Source organism: Enoplosus armatus, chromosome 20 (assembly GCF_043641665.1).
Source record: "Enoplosus armatus isolate fEnoArm2 chromosome 20, fEnoArm2.hap1, whole genome shotgun sequence".
Classification (NCBI taxonomy): domain Eukaryota; kingdom Metazoa; phylum Chordata; class Actinopteri; order Centrarchiformes; family Enoplosidae; genus Enoplosus; species Enoplosus armatus.
Window position 1 is genome coordinate 2,924,021 of NC_092199.1, and position 23,634 is coordinate 2,947,654.

Here is a 23,634-nt window from a genome sequence, read left to right on the forward strand (position 1 = left end):
TTTACACACATTTTCACGAACGCATACACACACTCAGCGGACTACAGGGATGAAGACGGTTCTGATGACAACCGCAGTTCCAGTCTGGGTCGCTCTGTCCAATCAGACGACGCCTCATTAGCCTCTGACAACCAGGATGATGGAGCTCCTGAGTGTAAGTTAACAATAGTCCTGATTCTGATTCCCTGTGTGTGTGTGTGTGTGTGTGTGTGTGTGCGTGCGTGCGTGTGTGATCTTAGGCTTTTTGCGCAGTGCAGAGATCTGAGTTCAAAAAGGCCTTCACAACAGTTGAAAGAAAAAAGGATTTAACATTAGCTCCATATGTAGCTTGAAGCTCATCATCTGGTTTAACCAAGGACAATAGGGTGAAATTCTAACCCTAATAATGAAACGTACGTATATATTGTTTGTGTGAACATGTGTTTCCGCTGAAAGGCTACAGTGTGCGAGGAATTCTGCACTGACAAAGGAAAAAGTAAAAAGGAGGAGTCGTCGTCACAGGAGACAATGCGGTATTCCTCTGAGAAAACTAAACTGACACACTACCCTCGCCAGCCTCACTGGATCACCTACACCTTGCCACAGGAAGCGCAGTCGGACCCTTTTGCTGTTGCTCGCCCTCTTAATTTGAAAAAAATCAGAGCACATCTGTGAAATTTCCCCCTTTGCTGGCCTCCTACCTCGCTGCCTGGCTCTGGTGACATCAGTGACTCCTCCCTCCCTCTCCTCTCCCTCCTGGCCAGTGTGCAGGTAGGTGCTGGAGAAAAGGGGGCTGGTGGTTCACAAAGACCTGATTGGGGACCTAGAGCTCCCTCCAGTGGCAGATCCTCAGCTCCTGATCTGTCCCCTTGAGCTGTATGTGTGGACTATGGGAGGCATGGAGGCGGCCCACACAGAGAGGAGGCTTTTGTAGCTGCAGGCTAATGCAGTGATTGATTGACCCCGAGCCCCTCTATTCTTTCACAACCGGGTTTGAAATACAACACTGTACCTGAGGGGCCATGTGTGTTCCATCCCTCTCTCCCTTTATCAATCTTACTCTCTATCTTCCTTTCTCGGACTTACCCTCCCTCCCGTTCAGACTTTTGTATTTCTGACTCTATGCGCCAGCTAATAGCCCTTGACGTGACATGCCGCAGGTGGGCATTATTGACTCGACTGCCTTAGGTGCCCGTCTATACCCTGCGCTTTCTTTCAACTCACTTTCCTGAAGTAAAGCTGAAATCATGTGGAATTTTCCCAGTAAGAAAAAAGAATATGTTGTCACCGTTTCAATGCCAGCTGGATGTAGTCAAAAACGATCTCCTTGTTTGGAAATGGCATAATGAACTCTTCCGTCCTCTGCCCACAGAAGAGTAACTGCCGCCTTTCTCTACAACTTTGGAAAAATAGAGTAAACAAATCACGGCAGATGGTGGGAAGATAGACCACAAGACAATGATAATTCTTTTTTTTTGAATTGTTCATTTCAGATTAAACAGGGCGAGATTTCCTTGGGGAAACAAACAAAATCAAACTATAAAATGCTTTAAAAATTTCCCTTACGGCTATAATGGTAACACGCCCAACTACAAACAACACCGTCTGTTACTGTGGATGCGGTAGTTGTTAAAGCTTGAACATTGTGTCACGCAATTGTTGGTGTTAAATGTGAGAAATAGCCAATTATGCAGCACTACCAGAATCTTTTTTATTTTTCCTTTTCATTTGCATTTTGCTTTGAATATCGACAGTTAATGTCCCTCGACACTAAACAACTACACTTGAAAAAAAAACACATTTTATTGTTGGATCAATAATCATAACATTTGATTCAGTAAGAAAAATCTGTGTCTTTTTATTGCGGGGGGACTGCGACCATGTTAGCGTAGCGAATGGCCTGTGTCCTCACTAAAAGGGCATGTGGAGTTCATAGTTCATTCTCTGTTCACCGCCAGCTGAAAGAAATGGCTCACACTTTTCTGCTGGGCGGTCTGTTTCAATGGAGGAGGGAGTGTTTGTGGAAAATAATGGCATGGCCACTTAATGAAATCAGTGACATTTGTGGAGGAACAATCATCCATGGTGACGATTTGGGTTTATTTAAATGTTCTTTTTCCTAAGCCCAACCTTTGTTGCAAAAATTAATGATAATTTTGTGATTTAGAGAATAGCATTCGCCTATAAGGAGAAGGTAGAGGATTGAGTTTTTTTTTCTCTTGAGTTTAATTGTGTCATTTTATTTGAGCTTACTGTACACAATAGAGACTTTGTGACTTGGAGAATGTATTATCCGTGGTAATCGCCTGCCTGCCTTCTCTGCTCTCTGTTCCCTAACCAGAGAGTGAGTGAGTGTGAAGTCGATGGCTGCTTTTACACGCAGGAGGAGCCTGTGCCGTTTGATTAGATGCGGTGGCCTGTTGTCTTCAGCGGACTGGGTGACACAAGATTTGTAATGGCTGACAGGAACAGATGGAGCCTCCATTGTTAGCCCGGGTGTCTGCATGGTAATGTGAACTGAGTTTCACCCGCCGACCGCACCGGTGACCTGACCGCGCCTGCAGCCTCACCCCAGCCTCGTCTGCCCCCTTTAGCACCCTCCACCTCTCTCCCTCTCTCTCTGTGCTGTTTGAGGCTCACACACGTTTTCAGGGTTTTTCCATCACACACTCTCTCTGCCATTCCAGTACATTTTGCATACATAAACAAATATATGCACAGAATTTCTCCCTCTGGCGTGTACAATCTCTTTTGCACACACACACACACACACACAAATAGACCCCATGAGACAGCCGGAGATGTGGGGCTTTTAGCCCCGTCATGCTGTTTGCAGGTCAAGTTTACGAAGTTGAAATGGCCTGTTTGTTTTTCTTTGATTGGGGGAGCACTGCTGGGCGCTCGGGGATGTTTGCTGGGGAAGCTGCAGCGATGACAGAGCGCTGCAGGAAGAGCTTTATTTCAGGAGGCGTGCAGAAAAGATGACTCTTTTGATACGTCTCCTTCCTCTTCTTTGTGATCGTAATGATTGTTTTATGATGTACCATACAGTCTGTATGAAACTTAGATTCTATGTGCATGTTGTTTTGTGCCGTACTCAGGTCACTTTATCTGTTCTGTTTGTGATTGGTGTTTTTTCATTGAACCTTTTTAAATGATATGATCCTACACACAGTTTGATCATTTACTGTATTTAATCTGGCATATGTTATCTAATCCTTTAGATTTATAAGAAATGGCCTGGAAATGCAACTAACGCTCATTTTGATTATTCTGTTGATTCTTTTCTTGATTAATAATGAATCATTTGGTCTATAAAATGTCCAAAAATAGTGTGAAATGTCAAATGTCATTTCTTTAAATTGCTTGTTTTCCATCCAAAGATTTTCAGTTTACCATCATTAGACAAAGAAAAGCTACATATCCTCACAATTAAGGAGCTGTTTGGCGTTTTTGCTTGAAAAAAATAGTTTTAGCTGTATTGTTGCACTGCAGGTATGTCCTGTTGTGTAGGCCTATTTAAAGAATGCAGGAATGTGACTCCTGTCAGTGATTACTGTGCCGGCCCAATTTCCTAAACCAATTACTTGCAATAGAATGCAGTAGGATAACCAATTTGAAGTTATGTCTCGCCGCTGCCTATTTCTCATTTGAATACGAGGAGCCAGTGCACAGTAACAACATTATTACACGGTGCTGGTAAATAGAATATTAAATCTAAATTTTGTCATTTTGGCTGTAGCTTGAAAAAGCTATGTAAAGTGAAGTACTTTTGAGGGTGCATGCCCGGGTCTCTTGGCTGGTGGAATAGGAAAAAATGATGCCAGCTGACGGATTGATGCTCCATTAGGGGGTTAATCAGCGATGTTTAAAGTGCCAACTGGCCTTGTCTGTGTTTGAAGTCAAATTAAGTCATGGAGAAAGAGCAAGTTTCTGGCTGCTTCACAGGGGATGGAATGACATTAAAAGAACGAGAAACGCGGACAGAAATGTTGAAACATGGCCGAATAAACCGCTTTGTAGCACTCATTCCAGTTTGTCTTGTTTGTAGGCAGCACCTGGGCAGTATTTTGGGTCTGCATAGATGACCTCCTCGCAGGTTTGTTGGCCTGTGGTCATGCTGTCTGCCCACATACTGAACTCTTGACCTCTGGCCTCTAGCTTGGCCAACCTGTGACCTGTCTGCAGTCAGTCCAGAGTTGTGTGAATGATTGGCTTTCCTGTCACAGAGCGGCCATCAGTCACAAAGTTTCTTTGGACTCAGTGATAGCCATCTACTGTATCCATCTGTCAGAATATCTTCCCGGAGATTAATTTTTTACGGCATTCATCGGTGTATGGATTTTGTGACATTTAGATAGCGGCTGCTAGTTTGCAAGGAAGCGAAGAATATGTTAATGACCCCCACTCTTCCTCATTCTCCTTCACTCTCCTTTCCTTTCCTCTCTCTCAGTTGCTGCTTTTCTAGAAAGACACACACACACACACACATTACGAGGCAGGAGGAGGCTCTGTGCATCGCTGCGACTGTTTGCCACCAGGGTTCAAAAGTTCACACTATTCCCCTAGGGCTACTGTGCTGCTGCAGATGCTGATAGTCTTTCTCTCTCTCTCTCTCTCTCTCTCTCTCTCTCTCTCTCTCTCTCTCTATCGCTGTTTACACTATTAATCTTGTACACTCTCTCTCACACACTCACTCACACTGCCTGGCAAGAAGAGAGCGGCTTGAAGGGGGGATTTGGACGTATTTAACCGAAGGGCATCCATCACTCTCATCTCCGGCTTCACCCCCACCAAAACCCACACCGTAGTAGTTTTTGCATCCTCCCGGTTTGTAAGCCCTCTGATGCAGCTCTCCCCTCATTTGCTTTGTTTTATTGTTGCATTGCATATAATTACATCCCTCTGTTGCCTCTGGTGTAGCGCCGTGTTGAAACCCAGGGAAAACAGGCGAAGGTAAATGTGCAGCAGTCCATCTGTAAAGAGGCACATAGGCAGAATGCAAAGTGGGAAGCTGGGGCAGGGTGGCTCCTAATCTCCCCCAGAGCTGTCAATGTCACAGACAAATAGCAAAACTATCAGATGCGGCGGGTTCACCCAGAGGTTAGCGTTCCCAGGTACCTCCTGCATTCACTCCCTCTCTTTCTCCCCCTGCCTTGCAAATGAGAATTTGATTTTGCCCTCCACTGGAATCCATTTCTGGAGATGAATGAAGTTTCAATGCCAAGCCCAGGTGGCCCCGCTGATTTCTTAGGGAAATAAATGGAGATGGGAGAGATGTGTTGGCCTGTACACAGACAGTGACACGGCGGCTCCCAATGCCTCTGGGATCCCTCTGTTTAATTGTTGCTGTAATGTAGCACTTTAAGGTCATTAACATGCCCTTGTGGAGTTATTCGAGGATGTTGAGGATGCATCCCTCTTTATGCCGGGATCTCTGCACGGCTGGAAGAAGTCAGCACCGTGTGTGTGTGCCAAGTGGGACAGGGCTGCCGTGGGCTTGTATGCTGTTGGAAAATCTACAATGGGAATTTTTTTAAGCATTGATTCATAGTGACCCATGTTGTAAGTTAGCTGGAATCAGGAGCCAGTCGATTGGGGAAAACATTTTATAGTAAAGGAACTTTGTCCTGTTTGGCAGTATGAAAACTGCAGTTGTATTTTAACAATTATGCATTTAGATGAATTCACTGATCACAGTTAAAGTGACAACATTTTATACAATGCAAGGCTTACATAAACATAGTTAAATTATTGATTTTTAAATTTAGGTCTGGCTATTTTGCTTAATTTAATATGTTGAGTCGTAAAACAGTAAAAATGCGTGTAAACATAATAAAAAACTTTATAAATATTTAGAAAAAAACATTCATTAAATAATGTTCGTCCTTGCTGTTTTATATTGTTATATTTTTCAATGATTCATTTGTATATTGTCACAAAATCAGTTTGAAATGACTTCTGCGGCAGTTACTGTCAAAGAGGTGGATTTACCGTTTTCCTCGTAGTGAAGTGTTGCAAAACCGATTTGGTTTTATTACTTAACGTTCATTTTTAAACAAATAAGAAAAGATGAGAGAGAAAAAGAAACGTTTGTATTATCCAAAAATTATCCCAAAAAAGTTGAATATTGGAAAAATCCTTTTTGGCAATTATTATTTAATTATTGTTTTACTTACCTGTAAATGTTGACCGGTTATATAAAAAATGTGTTATACAAAGTAAGTTATATACTGGCACAATACTCACATGATTTATTTTATTGCAGCCTTTTCAAAATCATCCACATTTCCTGAAGCAAAATAGCAAAACTAGTAAAAAAAGAATTGCAACACATTCTGATTTGTTTCAAAAAGGTCAAATTAAGTAATTATTTAGCCATTATTTATATTTCTTTAGGAATGGAAAGATGCTAAAAAATGTAATCAATATACCACAGTCACTATTTGCAAGCCTCTTGCAAATTTTAAGAATGAAATTGAACACAGTAAAATGTTTTGTGGCATTTAATGGAGAAAACTTGCCAAATAAATAATCGTCTTTTTATTATTTTTTTAATGGGAAATGTTGATTTGTAAGAAGTTAGAACAAACTATAATTTGGTACACTGAAAATAACTTATTAATATTCTTATTTGAAGCGAAACCATGCCTTATTTTCCTTGACAGAATATTTTTTCTGTAACACCTGTTGCCCATGGACTTGCTGGTGATTTATGAAAGGAGTCAAAGAATGATGGCATCATATAATTGTTTATTGGCATAATATGTAACAGCAGTGACTATAAAATAAGAGCAATTATATAAAAAGGTAATAGGCATGAGATATTGCTCAGAAAGCACAGTGCAATAACACGGTCCTCACGAACATATTTACTTACCGTTATTGCTTAAATTATATTTAAAGCATGTTAGTGGAAATAACAGACGCATTTTAAAGTTGCAATAACTGTACATTCAGAGGGCGAGTGTGTGGATTTTCTCTGAGTGTTTTTCCCTCCAGGCTCTGTCGTTGACTGTGTTATATCCCGTTTTTATCACAGATATTCAGGCTCTCCTGTGGGCCTGAACCTCCTCTATTGTTGGTATTTATATTCTTACTACTGTTTTTTTTTTGTTTTTTTTGTCTGTGTCAGTGAAGCAGCTGAAAACCATCCCCAGCGATTAGAGGATCATTGTATCTGCAGTTAAGCATTTGAATAGTGGTAGTAAATCTAGAAAAGGGAAATTCAGGGTCGCTGTATACGCTGCTTATGGCTGCCCAGGGGGAAGCCGATGTCACATAGTAAATTTAGCCCCTTAGTGTCTTTACTGTGGCCGGCCTGCGATGTTTGAATTTAGGAATAGAGCAAAATGGAGCCAAGAATGACTTGACATCTATTCCTGCGTAGAGGCACAGAAATATATATATTCTTCTCTTCCAAATTGCCTCACGTGTAACAGACTAAGTCAGACAATGTAAGAGGAAAAACACCAGATATCTCTGCATTGTACTAAAGCTGCAATATAACTGAATTTCAAGAATCCAAATCCGGATTTAAGAAAACCAAAACTGTGATATAAAATATTTACCTGATCATTTGTGTACTTATTCTGTTCTGTTAAGGGCTTCGCTCAGTCATGAAGCTTTTATCTCAAGTCGGAGATTTGTTGTTTAACCTGATTGACATCCCTGATCCAAAAAAAAAAAAAAAAAAAAATCCTTAATCACTCCTGCATAAATTCCCGGCCCCATTAAACATTATTAGACAGAGATACAGGCATCATGCAGCCTGATATAATGCACTGCATGTTGTCTTTGGTTCAAACACATGCATTAGGAGGTTCTAAACACGGTTTATGTATCGATGACTGAAGTCCTAATCAAATCAGGGGGAGGAGAGGAGGGCAGGGAGGACATTCTGCCCTTAACCTCAGTGCCTCTCAGTCTCTCTCCTCCCTTTTGACGGCCGCCTCGCTGGAGGGACGCACAGCAGAGGCCTTCTACTGTAATGAGGAAAAATGTATCAATTTAGCTCGGCCTGCGCGCAGATTGAGCGCCGGGTGGGTGAAGGTGCACCGAGTGAATCCTTTTTCCTAATCAAGGACAGTATCGAAGAGGATTGCGGTCTCGCTCGCTTCGTCTGTAGCGTCAGCAGCATTCCTCCCTGCAGCCCCCTCAGGGCTTGGGAGCCTCTCCCTGCCTTCTGTTTCACCTCATCAGCAGGGTTCACACGGGGGTCAGGTCCTGCCCCCTGATGCTGCATTCAATGCAATACCTCTTGCATTGAAAGGCACTGTGAAAGCCCCCGTGCTCAAGGACTAAGCACAGGAGAAAGAAAACATATGATAACTTGCTGATTTTGATTCCTACCTGTGCTGTGAGGGGGGGGGGGGGGGGGGGTCACCTCTTCTACACGCTCCTACATACACGAGATGTATTAATCCCATAAAGAGGCCAGTGTTTACTGATGCATTTAGCTGGCAGTATGTTATAGTTTACAATGTACCTCGTGATAAAAAAATAAGGGTCTCTGTCTTTAGTTACTTTATTTATTTATTTATTTATCTGTGAGGGACAGAACACACTAAATAACATGAGCCTGATGTTGATTAATCAGACTTAGCCAACAGGATCATTTTCATCTTCAGTCCAACAACCAAAAATAACACTGGTTTCAGCTTCTCAAATGTAATTTGCTGTAATTTGGTTTTACTTAGTTTATTATAATAGTAAAATCTGATATATTTGGGTTTTGGACTATTGGTCAGATAAAACAAGCAGTTTGAATAACAATTTGCGATTAAGGAACTAGTGATTGATGATAATTCAAGAAAATAATTGACAGATTAGTCGATAATGAGTATAATCGTTAGTTGCAGCCCTACAGCAGAGAAAAGCACATATAGTAGAATACAACAAAATGAAAAGAAACTCAATGAAAACCATTATAGAACAGACAAATACAGCGCTCATGACAGTCATATAAAGTGAACAAGACAAATATACAAATAGAAATATAGACTTTCAAGCAAATACTAACATGACACACACACACACACACACAGAAAAAAGAATAGAGCAGGCACATACACAACAAATATTAAACACCACAGACATGCAGACTTCACATACACTCGATAGACACTGATGGACACAGCAAGTTAAAAATAATTAAATTTATATTTCCATGTCTTTCCAAGCATTTCGCCCGTCCCACACAATATTAGAAGGCCTGCTTGTCAAACATCTTAAATACAGCAAGACATCTTCCACAACACGTATACAGTATATCACATCATACGTCTGCGTGATTTTAGGTAACAAAACACAGAAAAGGCTTTTGTTACAAGCCAAATAAATGTTTACATTTTTATCCTGATACATTTTCCCCTCATCTCACAGTCTTTCTCCATGTAGCTTAAATGTTTTTATAACTGGGGAGACAATGGTGGTTCCTGTGTCTGGAAGTGCATGTTCCCCTGCTGAGACTGAACCCGGCCTCTGCTGTTGCTCCGCGCTGCACAGAAAAGACACTAAAGCGACGGCTCACTTTCCATCTTCTGCAGCACCATCAACATCTTCGGTGCATTTTTGTGTTTCCATAACATCTTTGTTGCATTATGACCACCGTTAGATCTAATGTAACATATTAGTCCTCCCACCCAACCATTTCCCTTCATTTTGATTCACTCTCTATCCAGCCTTTGATTGACTTTCAGCCTAAGTAAAGTGGATTTTAATGAGAGAATACATTAACTCCCTCTGGTCATGCTAACATAAATCAGCCTTTTCTTGCGGGATCAACTGCTGAGCTCATAACACCATGCTGAGAGAGTGTGAATAACCAAATGAGAGATTGTGACTGTGGCAAACCGCTGGCAGCTCAGATGCATTGTTGTGAAATCCCGCCCCCCCCTCCCTCGCGTTTAAAACAAGTTCAGGATGGCAACAGAACGGAGCACTTATCAGCACACAGGTCAGCTTGCTTATGGAAATGTTCTTTTGTCAGGATCAATTAAACACATATCTCTGGTCAATTTCTATTGATTATATTCCTTCCATTTGGAAATGGGATGACTCGTATCTTTCCCTGCTGATGACCACTGACAGCAGTTACGTTCAGTTAGCGTGGCCTGTAGCAACTCCTCACCTTGATTTACAAAACCCGCGACGGGCCTCTAACATCACATCTATCTGCTTCTCTTTGTTGGTAATTGCACTCAGCTAAATAGGTTATGCTGAAATATCAATAAATTGCCATCAAATTAATGTCAATACCAAAGCTGTGGATGGTGCTAATTAAAACGCAAAAGGGATGAAAATGAAGTCATGGCATTGCCCTGAATAATTGATAACGCAATTTATGATTTTTATGAAAGAGTGCCGTCTGTCTGTGATTTTGATGAGGCCTTAATTAGATGCATTAATGTGTCTCTGTGCCTGTAGTCAAACTCAAAACTCAAACACCATGATGGTTGTTGGGGTTTTTTAACGCCCTAAATTACACATTTTCAAATAACATTACCTCTGAATATCCACTTAAAATTGCATGGGTCCCAAAGAGGTGTTAGTGTGTAATTTTCATTAAAGCAGGCATTGTTAACTCAGGACCAATCAGACTCTGCTTTTGTTTAGGGTGGGATCAAGCTGCATTAAGCAGCGTGATGCTTTTAGGTTGTGCTGCTACCCTGTGGAAGAATCCAGAACTATTGTGTTTTCATTTTCACTGAAGTCTTATGTTTGCACCCACTCGGTTGTAGCCGTGTTTGAGATTCATACAAATGAGGACAGTCAAGTGAGGTCAGGTCACCTGGCGTTAAAGTGTTAAACACGCATGAATGTGTAATGTTTATTGACTCAAGCAGATCAGAGTGATCCCGTGTTGATTTTGTACCTCCTCATCTATTAGCCGGACTCGACCTTTGAGATAAATGAAGAGCGAGGGAAGCAGACGGATGAGGGGATTAGAAGTGGGCCGCAACAGGGAAGCAGGCCCTGAAAAAAAATGGACGGACTGCCGGCGGATAGATGAGGTGGGGGAACATAATGACCGCTGTTTGTTATGATGTACTGAATCAGGTTCTCTTTGACAAAACAGTCCTTAGCACCTCTGTATTTATAGTGTCACCGGTCAGTCCATCCACAAAGGCAGGCTGATGATATGTGAGCGTGTTAGTGCCGTGAGGTGTCTGGGGCTCTGCTCTGGAATGACCCGCTCATCTGTCAGGACCACGAGCTGAAGCGGTGCGGGGTTATCGGATCACAGGCTGGATTGTTGTGAACTTCAATCTCTGGAATCTTAGCCAAGCAAAAAGCCAGTATCAGCTTTATTTTGCCGTCTAGATCAAAGTTATTCAGGCAGAAATAACTGAGAATAGACTCCAACAACTTTAAGAAAGTGCGTCACATAGTCGGAGAGAACATTCAACTGGGAAGCTTTTTCATGTTCCTGATTTTTATGAATGAGAGAGGTTCCTGTTTGTCTAATGTTGGGGGAAACTCTTTGTTTAAACCAGAGGACCCAGTTGTGGGATGACATGTTTGGTTTTTCCCAGCAGTTAAACAGGTCCTTTCTGAGGGGGATGGACTCCAGGCATTCCCCTTGTCATCAGTGGTCTGAATGAGGTGTCACACTGACTAGTGTAAATGGTCTTTAAATTGTTCCTGTGTTTCAGACTAAAAAGGCGGTTTCTGCTCTCCCTTCGCTTTTTTCCCCTGCAAGGCTAATGCCTGTTGACTAATGAATTCAGAGGAAGTGGAGCTTTGTTTTTGACACATGGAAAAGACAGGTACTACCGTTGAAGCATAGGGCGGAAGATGGCCCTTGAGGCTGACCTGGGGTCAATTTTACAAGTTCCCTTCTAATGGCTAAAGGTCAGAGAATAGGTCAGATAAGCAGATTTCTTAGAACTTCAAAACTAACTTAAACGTGGAACAGCTGGTTAAAACCCGCTTCTCTCAAAGCATCCTACGATATAACCACTGTACAATGTGTGGTTACATATCAACTGACTCATGAAGGTGAAAATGTCAAACAAAGTAATCTTAAAGGGTAACTACACCCTCAAAATCTGCTAGAACCCTCCCTTTTAGCACATTTTAAAAAGGCAAAGGAGTGAGCAACATTTATGTTATGAGAGAGTTACTGTGCGAGTACCAGTGTTGTAGCTTGGCTAGCTGCTAGCTGCTCTACTACAAGAGGCTCTGCAGGCTTGTGTGTCTGTGAGGGAGTGTCAGTACATAGCCGTAGCCCTGCTGTTCGTTGCAGTTGACGATACTGTTCGTCTGCCCTAAATATCTTGTTATGCTCTGAATACAGCACAGTTATCAACGGGCTCATGTGTCATGTTTACTGCCACTGAAGAGGGACAAATCTTGTTCATGTACGACGTCGTTTTTCCATCAGGCTCGCTAATGCTGGGCACAATCTGGTACAAATGGCACAGTAGGCTAAATACTATGTGAACTGCATTGTGCACTGCTTGCCTAACAACTGCACTAATTAACTAAAGCCTCTTAAGTCGTGCCATTGTCCTATCATGTTTAAAACTTGATCTGCAAATTGAAGAGAGTTGTTTGAATTTCCACAGGAAGGTTACTGCCATTAAAAGTGCAATGTGAGCAGATGAATGGACTGCAGTGCTCAGCAGCACTGTAAATGTATTGATCCCTGTTTCCTAAAGCCTAGCAGGGATGCATTTGATCCACAGGGTTGGAGACTTTATATTCATGGTGTGTGTTTTTGTGTGCGTGTGTTGCCTTGTGAATGCACAGCATTTTAAGTGCAGCTCATTAGGAGTTAGTGCTAAAACAATCAGTTGATTAATTGATTGACAGAAACCATTTCAATTGCAAATTAATCATTTTAACACATTTATTATGAAAAATACCAAACTTTCTCTAGTTTTAGCTTCTCAGATTTGAGGATTATCATTATGAATTGAATATCTTAGAGTTTTGGACTGTTGGCCGGACAAAACTAGACATGAGAAGAAGTCAACTTGGGCTCTGGGAAATTGTCATGTGCATTTTTCACAGTTTCTTTACCTTTTTTTTATATACAAATTAACTGCTTCTGTTTACAGACTTTGATGACATCCCTCTTGTGGCAGTCCAGGACCTCAGCAACATCTTGAAGCAAGGCTACTTGGAGAAGAAACGAAGAGGTATAGCAGCATATAGATACCAAGATCAAGTAGTTTTATCAAGTAATGCTGAGAACCACAACCATCTGGCACCTGAGCAGAATAAAACAAACAATAAAAAGTGCATATGTACAATATATATAAATATATATATGTACAAATGTTCATGTGAGTAATTTTCCATTTGATCTTTTTTCTGTAGATCACAGCTTCTTCGCTTCGGAGTGGCAGAAGAGATGGTGTGTCCTGAACAATTCAATATTCTACTACTTTGGGAGTGAAAAAGGTTTGTTTGAAATGCCGACAATATGTATTCATATATATTGGATCAGATAAGCAGTCCTACCGCGTGTACTCCTCCCTACAGACAAACAGCAGAAGGGTTCCTTTCATATCATGGACTACAATGTGCAGCTGGTGACCAACCTGAGAAAAGACTCCAAAAAGAATGCCTGCTTCGAGCTCTTTGCCCCCGGACTGCGGGCCTTCCAGGTCTGTGAATTTTATAGACGAAACGATTAATTGATTAATTGAGAAAATAATAATCACATTACACGATAATTCAAATTATCATTATTATATATACTATATGTGATTATGTTTGAATAAATGAATATTGGCAATACATCGTGATCTAACTCTCAAATCTTTGTATTGGCTTCAAAAATCCAGTATCAGTCTGGCTTTAATCCATTAAGAAAACATTTTATTCACATGACTATATGGCACATTAGCAGTAATTCTGTACAACACTGTTTTCCCAGTCACTCAGAATTTATATGCCTTAATTAAATATTTTAGAGGCAGATTATTTCAATTTGGATAATTTCATAGCTTCTTCAAAAGGGAAAATTTCTATTTGCTCTATTTCTTCTTTATTAGTCTAGGAAGAGAGTTGGTGTACGCCTCTAAGATAAAAAATCAGGACTTTTATTTCTGTGTAAATGCATCCTTAGACGTGATGATAATTGCAGCACGATTGCCTCTCTTTCCCACCAGTTCACTGCCAGCAGCCCTCAAGAGGCCAGAGAATGGGTGAAGCAAATCAATTTTGTACTTAAAGGTAAGCCAGCATCTCTTTGTACTGTGTCCCGGTACCTATCGTACAGTATGTGCGTTCTCTGCTTTGTTGCTTCTCCTAAGGTTTCTCCCTTTTTTTGTGCGTGTCCTTATTTGAATCAAGGGTGCCATATGTTCAGATTGTAAAGCCGTCTGAGACAAATTGAAATTGGGCTGTATAAATAAAATTGACTTGACTTGAGTTGGACTTTTAAAAGCCACATAGGTTAATTGGAAAATACAGTTAAAGCAGTATAAACCTTCTTTTTTCTGAATTTTTCTACCTAAGTTTGCTTGTGCTTCTGAGGGGTAGAAAGGTCAGAAATGAAAGGGAGTCCTTTATCATCTCTGACTCGGATGAAAACCACCCGATCCATCACTAACTGCACAGCCGAACACACGAGTCCTGAATCTCCTCATTCGACCTGTCACCCACCATGTCATGTGCACCATCATGTAGCACTAGCTCTCCTGCACCTCCCCCCCCCCCCCACCACTCCTCCCCTAACCCTCCTACCGAATTCCAACTTACAGGAAATTGATTGGTAGATGTTCTGGTTATCCTCCAGTGACATTGATTTCTGCTTGGCCGCTGGTGTACGGCAGAGGACCTGATACCCTGTGTTGCAGTGGCCAGTCGCCTGCAATGAGACGGCTCCTCCATCTGAGCGAGCGGTCGTGCCTAGTCTACTCTAAAATGGGCTCGGGCCGGGCCACTGATTTGCGGGAAGTAACAGACACTCTGCAGTTTGTCTTACTTCCTTCCAGCCCAGTTTTACTACGAAATGCAGTCTGATCCAGAACATGCAGATGATTATTTACCCTCTTCACCTCATGAATTAACCCGAGAATGTACTTTTTTTTTTTTGGTCACACTTAATGGAAATTCAGATTTTATTCTTATTTTTTAAAGATCATTTTTGGCATTTTGCCTTTATGTGGTAGTGATATAGATACAGATAGGAAATGCAAGGGGAGAGAGAGGGGGTGTGATATACAACAAAAGATGCGATTTATATGTTATGTATGTTATGGGGACAACCTAAAATTCAGATTTTAATGATAAACAGAAGATAGACAGATGTGAGAGCGAGGGGCTAGCTTACGATGTGAGCAAAGAGTTAGATCCAAAGCTAATGAGTGAACCGACTCCTCTTTTAATTTTTATGTCATTGTACATTAACTGTTTCTTTTAGGTTTAAACTGTTAATCAGACAAAACAAACAACAAGGTTGAAGACGTCATCTTGGTTTTCACTATTTCAAACTCAATAATGAATTGCTTAATCGAAAAAATTATAAACACAGTAATAGAAATAAATCATTATCTGCAGCCAGAATTCAAGCCTCCAGTGCTTGTCACGTGTCCCAGCCTGTTGTGCAGTCAGGGCCCTTCGAACATTTCTCTTGCTTTACCCTTTAATGCATGTGTGTGACTTTTGTGCCACGCTGTGCTCCATCTTGGCGCTAACGCCGGCCATCACGTTGTCTCTCCTTCCCTCATAGATCTCAGATCCACCTCCATTCCTTGTGATGATGACGAGGACGTGGAACAGGAAGAGGAGACCTATGATGACATTGAGGGGTTGACCGGCCCTCCCCCGCCTTGGCCCGGTGCTGGCCAGGCCTCTCAGAGAGGCAGACAGCCAGGAGGGCAGGAGTCGGGGGAGGTCGACGAGGAGGACGAGGATATCTACGAGGTTCTGCCAGGTATGAGGATGTGGTTACCTCGCATGCAGTGACGCATGAGCACCCACACACACACAGATATATAGATAGGACGGCTGCACACACAAACTCTCATGATACTCACTCAGACAAATAGACACCGTTGCTCTGCCTCACACACACTCGAGCCCTAAGGGGTTTTTGCAACAAGAAATATATGTGATGATCTCTCCTGGCTGTGAAATTTGTGTTGCCAGGTGCCTCCCTATCACCACAACACCCAGACTGATCCCTCATTTTAAATCAAGCAACACTAATAAGCTTGTCAGGACTGAGGTGGCTGCTGCAGAGCAACACAGGACAGGAAGGGAAAATTCTCCTCACACTAGACTAGAAATCAGCTTCTCCTCTGGACTCCCTCCTTATCTCACTGAGAGCTATCTGTTGAGAAACAGCTATGTTGTTGAAATCAGCGAGAGCCGGGTTGTTCCCGAATGCTCTGTCATAGAACGTCCAATTAGCTAATGTTGCCAGGCAACAAATAGCCTACAATTCAATCCACTAAGCAGAGTTTTGGCTAAAATTGCCTAGCAACAGCAATTTAGTTGAAAGGGAGTAAAAACTGCATCTCTCAGGGCTTAAAATAGTTCTGGTGCTCTTAATGTCACATCTTTAACAGAAATTAGAGTTTGATTGAGAACGTTACGAGACCCCAGAACAGTGCGTGTGAGTCCCTATTGAGGAGGAGACAGTCCCATGTGTCAGGGTGGCTACAAGATCCCGAGAAGGACAAAAGGGGTGATCTGATCTTCTCAGGGCCGTCGTCCATCACTCTTTCTATTAAATAAGATACATCAAGATTCTGTTTCACTCAGTGAGTACATTACCTTTGCCAAAATCACTGGTGAGAGGGGAATCACTCTTCAGACTGTCACGCTGGCGTTCAAAGCCATCTGGGAAGAGGTACAGACTCTGACCACAGATGGCATATCGAATGACGGGCTCTTTCGTTCACTTTCTCACCCCTTCACTTATCAATCATTCTGCACCTCTCTTTGCTCTCTTACAGCTTCTACAGTGATTAGATGCTGTTAAACTATTAGATTTTCTTGGTCATTTTCATTGATCGGGATTGCAAAACACAAATTCTCTGCAAATAGAAATATTCCTGGATTGTAGTCTTTTTCTTCACTCGTTAGACTGAATGTTTACCTTGCAAGAGTTGTCGCTCAAGTTTAAGATTATTTTCCTAAAGTTCTCAACATTGAATATCTGAAAAATATCTTGTCAGACACATTCTGCATGTGCAGTAACCAAACTAGCGAAGAAATGTCGAGTGAAGCATCATTTTGTAGGTGATGAGCTCCCTTAGTTTTATCGGAGCAAAACTCCGAACATGGCTCGGGTGCAGGCGGATTGCAGACTGACGGTATTGGCTCTGGTGCTGATGACTGATTTTATTGTCTGGAAAATTAAATCACTTTGATATGGAAACCGTTGGCCCATAGCGGTGGCCTCTTGACTGAAGGATGCTCTTCTTTACTGCAGTTGAAGAGGGTTGAACAAATGTTTGGACCCTTTGCAAACAAAATTTAACAATGCATGACATTTTCATATTTCATTAGGTAAACCATGATTATCCACAATGTCTAGATTTATAATAATAACTTTTTCCAGAACATTTTGTTTTGTTTATGAAATGTGAAACAACCTTAAAGTGTCAGTCGTGTGTGTGTGTGTGTGTGTGTGTGTGTGTGTGTGTGTGTGTGTGTGTGTGTGTGTGTGTGTGTGTGTGTGTGTGTGTGTCGTCCTTCCCGGTCTTCCTGGAAGCAGAGACGCAGGTTGTGCTGGAAGGTGGATAGTGTTGCTGGGTTGTGGCATTGCTGTCAGCCTGCTACTGTTAAGGATGGATGTGGGAGACAGAGGGCAGGCATATCACTGTGTCACCTCTCAGACCACCAGGTGCCACGCCCCGCAGTCAATGACACGTCCGCCTCCGCGTGCCTTAAAGACAGCCTCTTTCTTTAACTTTTCCTGCCTGCGTCTCTGATGAATCTGAACAAATTGATCCTCATCGAGGAGTCCAGTCTGGTTAAAGAAAAATAGACGCCTTGTGTCATGTGGAGATACATCAGGGATTATTTTGTTCTATTATTATGCTTCTTTTACTGCACATTTGTCCTTAATGTGTGAGATGTTTGGGAGCTGATATGTAGTTAAATAGTGCTTCCTGCTCATAAACGTTGAGTCAGACAAAGATTAATATTTTGTCACAAGTAACGTTTTGTTTTGTTCGCTGTGTTTTGTTTGTGTAGAAGACGATTTTACAGATCTGATGGATGAGAACAGTGAGAAGAACAACAAACCAGGTCAGAGCCTCATTACAGTCTTCACTAATAATGATAACATTTCCATCTTAATAGTTCACAGTCTTTGCCTGAGGCATGAGAGAAGAACATTGTCTTGTTCTTTTGTTTAAATTTGTGCTCTGCATTTCCTCTCAGCTTGGTCATCAGATTACGCTAACTACTACCAGGGTTTATGGGATTGCCAGGCCGACGAGCAAGACGAGCTGTCCTTCCAGAGAGGGGATCTCATCAACATCATTAGCAAGGTCAGCCTCACCATCAGCAAAGATGATCCAAGAGGTTATTTAAACTTCTTTCTGAATTCTGTGGTTCCTGGACACACTTCTCCCAGCCAGCTGAAATGGGAGGTTACTGTTCTGCCGTTCATCTCTAATGGGAACCATTCCTGATTGCACCCTTGACTCGTAGACTCAATTACAGGAGCAATTATTGTAGTTTAAAAGAGTAAAATGTGATGCAAACGTGTAAAATGTGTAATTATTTAAGGGTTAAACAACATCAGTCCCAGTAATCACTTTGTCCTCATTTACATCCCGAACATGCTGATATCCCCAACATCTAAATTCCTCTGTTAGTGAGCACTTGTATCTCGATGCAGCAGTGAAGCACCAACAGTGGCATTGTCTTTTTCCCGGGCCACTAGGGTGAAGTGCCATTCGGGCGCTGCGTAATGGTGCTGTTGTTCATTACGGAGCCTCTATCACAGGGGTTAATTGAGTAGGCAGCCATGCGAAGCTCTTCCTTTCTGTTCGACATAAACTGCAGGTGAAGCCATCCTGCATCTCAGCTCTTTTCTCTCAATCTATTTCCTCGTGTTTTATGGCCATCTTGTAGTTACATGCAGAGTATCTACCAGTGAAAAGCCACCCTACTGGAAATCAATGGCTTGTAATTTGGGCACTTCTACTCGTACTGCGTACAGGGACTCCTTCCCAGACTGTTGCTATTGGTCGGTTTGAAATTGAATCATCATGTTCTGTGTTTAGGCTAAATTATCTGAAGAGCAGAGGGAGGAAGACATTACAGTATATTCAGCTTTTTTGTTAGTAATTATGTGGTAGAGATTGAGAAATTATGTATTTAAGCTCATGATTTCCTGCATCTTTAATCAGCAGTTGGAGCCACTGAATTTTAATTATTTGTAATATATTCATTTTGAGCAATTTTAATGCAGAAGCAATAATGTTCTCACTTTTATAGTAAATTTAAAGAAGTCAAGGTTTAGCTAACAGTCTCCAAATAGAGTCTTTTGTTTATAAGAGCAGATGTGGCACAGGTGAAATATGCTCTTCACAGAAGATGGACTTTTAATTGAGGTTCTCTTGGCAGTGGCAGATTAATGAGATGCCAGCCTTCTCTGTCTGTGTGTGCTGGTTGATAGGGGAAAATGTCAAAACAGCCATGTCCATTTTTCACGCAAGGATGACAAAGGCAGCGTACTTGAGGAAACAAAGGGGACCTGGCTCCGTGCTGCAAATCCGCCTCAAACAGCCTCAGCCCTGCCCTGGCGTATTGCCTTTCACTGTATGGATCAGGTTACTGCTTCACTGAAGACCTTAAAAGCAAACTAAGTCCAGGTTGGAAGCAAGACTTAGTTGTAGTATCTCATAATCTTAATGACACAGATTACTCTTGTTTTGTCAAGCTGTGCGCTGAAGTCATAACATAGTGACAGGCTGCGAGAGAGTATCCTAGCTATCCTCTAATGGATTTAAAGCGAGGGTCTGGTTGTAAATTATTAAGAGGTGGTCTCCGGACGGCTCCCGGATGTTTGGTTTTGTGTGACGACACGACTCCACCCGTGTCCCATTTTGCGTCCTAAAAGCATCACATTTCCCTCATGAATAGCATTATTTGGATTATTGCCTGTAATCGGCTATTTATTTTAATGAGCCCTTGGGGAGGGCTTCCCTGCGTCTTCTGTGTGTACACGCAGGCCCCGTCAGCGCTCAGTTTTACGGGGGGATTCCTGAGAACCCTGACCTCGATGAGTGAAATACGGGCCCTTGGCTAGAACTCAAGTCTGTCGCTTAACTGGGGACCCAGACACATGAAATGGCCGTAATAAAACCAGGGCCCATAAATTCTCTCAGAGGGTGGGAGGCCTGGTTGTCTGTGGTGTTATGTCAACACTGACCATAATTACAAGGTAATAAGGACACGCTCTAAGTGCTAAATCAATGGTGCTAACAAACTGTTATTTTTAAAGCTGGGATGTGATTGACTGCTGAAGTGCAGAATGGGATAGCCACAGGCGTGGTGTCATATGGCTGTGAACTGAGGAGAACATGCCGATTGTATAAAAGGCCTTCATCCGTCATTATTGATCTCTCACTTACTGTAAAGTGGGGGCATTTTTACTGTATTTGTGTTTTTTTTTTTCCCTTGTGTGTTGCTGTGTGTGTGCGCATATCTGTGTATCACTGACAAAGTAAATAAATTAGGAACCTCACAACTCATATGAATCCCATTAGTTCAAGAGGATTAATCTCGTAGTGTGCCTCTGCTGCTGGTTTCAGCGATGCCTAACTTGCTTTCCGCAGAGCTTGATGGCGATGCTCAGCGCGCTGATACATGAGGTAGAAACGCACCGTGAAATCTATCTTGTGAGTTTTGCTGTGGCATTTCATTTCTGAGAGCTTGCATTTTTCTAATGCGCATTATGGCTTTACGCTGACATTATAGTGTGTCGTGACAAATACTGGTGAGCTCCGCTCGCAGATTTTTTAACTGGATTTAAATTGTTGAGATGTTTCACACACATTTCCACTGCGTCAGCGTGAAACATGCAACGAGATATTTGTCATAGGATTTACAATGCGTTGTATTAATTTATCTCAGCGGCTAAAATCTATTGTTTCACTTCTCCCTGACACGTGTAATGCCTGTATACTTTGTCGGTCATGTCCCACACTAAACCATAAGGTTGTCCTGCATTCTTGCCCTCTAATTTATGTGTCCAGAATCAAAAGACATGGGCTCTACAGGTCAGCTGTCACATTCCTGTATTCCCACAGGCACTCATGGAGAACGGCGGGATGGAGTGGGAAGAGATTTATGGCACAAACCCATCCAGGGTCCTTAAAACTCTGGCAAGCGCTCCCGCCACCTCTTCCTCGTTCTCTCCATCGCCCTGCTCACCTCTCCTCCTCCATCCGCTGTCCAACCAAATCCCACAGAGAGGGAGACGGGCTAGCCAATCGGGCGCGTCTCCCAAAGCAGAGCGTCACATCACATTTGGCCAAAGTGTTCAGCTGCAGCTGCTTGTTAGAGACAATGAGAACATGGACACCACTGACACCTTGTGGCGGTTTCTGGCTGAGTCTTGTAACAGGATGGTTTTATTAAATGACAACTTATACAAACACCAAAAGCTGATTTACAGCCTTATAGATTCACTTGCTGTGATTTACAGTCTCGTATAAATACAAGTTCGGATATTAGAAATTGCATTAAAAATTCTAAAACTCATTTTGTGTTTCAATGGCCACTCGTATTCTATCCAGGCTACCTGTGACCGTCTTTCTTTAGGGTCATAACAGGCTTCTTCTATGTTTAACAAGCCGTTTTGGCCTGCCGCCCGCAGGTCACACCGACTGAATGCAGCTGAAGAAAAGGAAAAGTGGGCAAACAATCAGATGGGAAAAGTCAAGCAAGAGAGACAAAGAGAGTGGATCCCTTTTATTCTTTTGTGTGAACCCTGTCCCCCCTCTCCTTTCTCCTTTTCTCTGTCACACACCCATTTAAAGACCCCTAGCTGCTATTGTGGCCATAGACACCAAGACGCTATAGACAGGCAAGACATCCTATTTACCACCCGAAGTAGCAGGGGGTGAGTCTGGGGTTTGGGGTCATGCAGGAGGCAGCGGTCATCCCCCGGTCAACTACAGTAGGTCATTATTCAGCCCAAGCCAATAGCCCAGAACCGCGTCCGAGCAACCCACCCCCAATCCATTCTGCTTAATTATTATAAATGAGGGGCGGCGTAAACAGCCATCATTACAGACACTCAGTGGCATACACAAATCCACTTTAAATTGCTATTAAGTTAAGGAGCTATCTGTAATCCCAGGCGTGCATTAGAAAGGAGCAAGTAGGTTTTCTTTTTATTAAATCTCATTGTCCCTGAGATATTTTCAAACGTTCTCATGCTCTGTCATGTTTCCAATTTGAAGCCAATTCACTGATTTAATTAAAAGCCCACTTGGAAAAAATGGACACTAAGTAGCCATTTCGATCTCTGGTTGTGCAGAATTATCATCCATATTTATGGATGGATTTTGACAAGATTTCTTTTGGCACAGGGTCCTCATAACCTCCCGAAAATAAGCACTTTTCCCCACAGTTTCAGGTATTATCGGGTCATTTGTGAGGTGTACCCGTGTGAGCAGTGAGGAGAGCTCGCTAACCTGATAGCGGGTTACAGATCATGTGCTTCTGTCTGGTGGAGGTGTCCATGTTTCTTTGTTAGAGTGACCAGTGATGGAATAACTGCAGAGAGCTGCAGTGCATCTGATGAGTCCATGTAGAGGAGAAAGAAATGCAGAAAGAAAAAAAAAAAAAACAGAGGATGCAAGCAGAAAGGCTGCTACAGGAGAGATGGAAAGAGGGGAATAGGAGGAAAGGAGGGAGGGGGTTGGAGATGGGCAGGGAGGGAGGGAGGGAGGGAGAGATTGTAACACCCAGGCGGCGGGTTCAGCGGCAGGGCAATGAGAGACTTCCTGCGCTCCATCACGCCCAAGGCCTGCCTCAGTCAGCTGGTGGCCGAGGAAAGATGCCTCATGTGTCAGGCTTATTAGCACTCCCCCTAGTTTGTATGCATTTGGGATTTGTGTGTGTGTGTGTGTGTGTGTGTGTGTGTTTGAGAACAAGATGACAGAGGAAAAGGACATGCAGTCAGAATCTCTACAGAATTTTACATTTCACCCCCCCCAAAAAAAGGTGCGTTTTTTTTTTTTTTTTGATGGGGAGAGACATTAAAGCTGTGTTTTGTTTGGGTACATGATGGTGGTGTGACACTGCTTCACCCGTCGTCTTTCACCGCATCCAACCTCGACTCACCTTCTCCCCGCTTCAGGCTCGGGTAGCTGTCAATCCGTCCTCCGGTCGGGAACATGAGCGATGGGCCTATCAGAATGCCACCATTAGCCAGCCCCCTGAGTGGTAAATAAACGATCGCGCCGGTACACTGCAGGTGTTGTCATGGCAACCCACTCTCAGTGCCAGCCCCGCCCACGCTCATTCCCCGCTCTCTCGGCGGAGGAGTCACCGGGAGGTCAACGAGTCGACGCGCCGCAGCCGCCACGACACGGCGCTGTTTGCCCCCCCCCCCCCCCCCCCCCCCCCCCTTCTTTCCTCCCTCTGCTCCCACACAGAGTCGATCTGATCTGCATCCAGGTTGCAGCAAACACTCTGATACAGTACGTGTCACCT

The 23,634-nt window shown here is 42.8% G+C and overlaps 1 protein-coding gene across 1 annotated transcript in view; it reads left to right on the forward strand.

Moving 5' to 3' along the window:
• Positions 1–23,634, forward strand: part of skap1 (src kinase associated phosphoprotein 1) — a 30,204-nt gene that overhangs the window by 2,332 nt on the left and 4,238 nt on the right. Inside the window, exons 4-11 of the mRNA XM_070926871.1 lie at positions 38–154; positions 13,047–13,127; positions 13,309–13,392; positions 13,474–13,598; positions 14,106–14,169; positions 15,671–15,874; positions 18,148–18,201; positions 18,337–18,446. Coding sequence (XP_070782972.1) covers positions 38–154; positions 13,047–13,127; positions 13,309–13,392; positions 13,474–13,598; positions 14,106–14,169; positions 15,671–15,874; positions 18,148–18,201; positions 18,337–18,446 — 839 coding nt within the window. The remainder of the gene's footprint in view (positions 1–37; positions 155–13,046; positions 13,128–13,308; positions 13,393–13,473; positions 13,599–14,105; positions 14,170–15,670; positions 15,875–18,147; positions 18,202–18,336; positions 18,447–23,634) is intronic.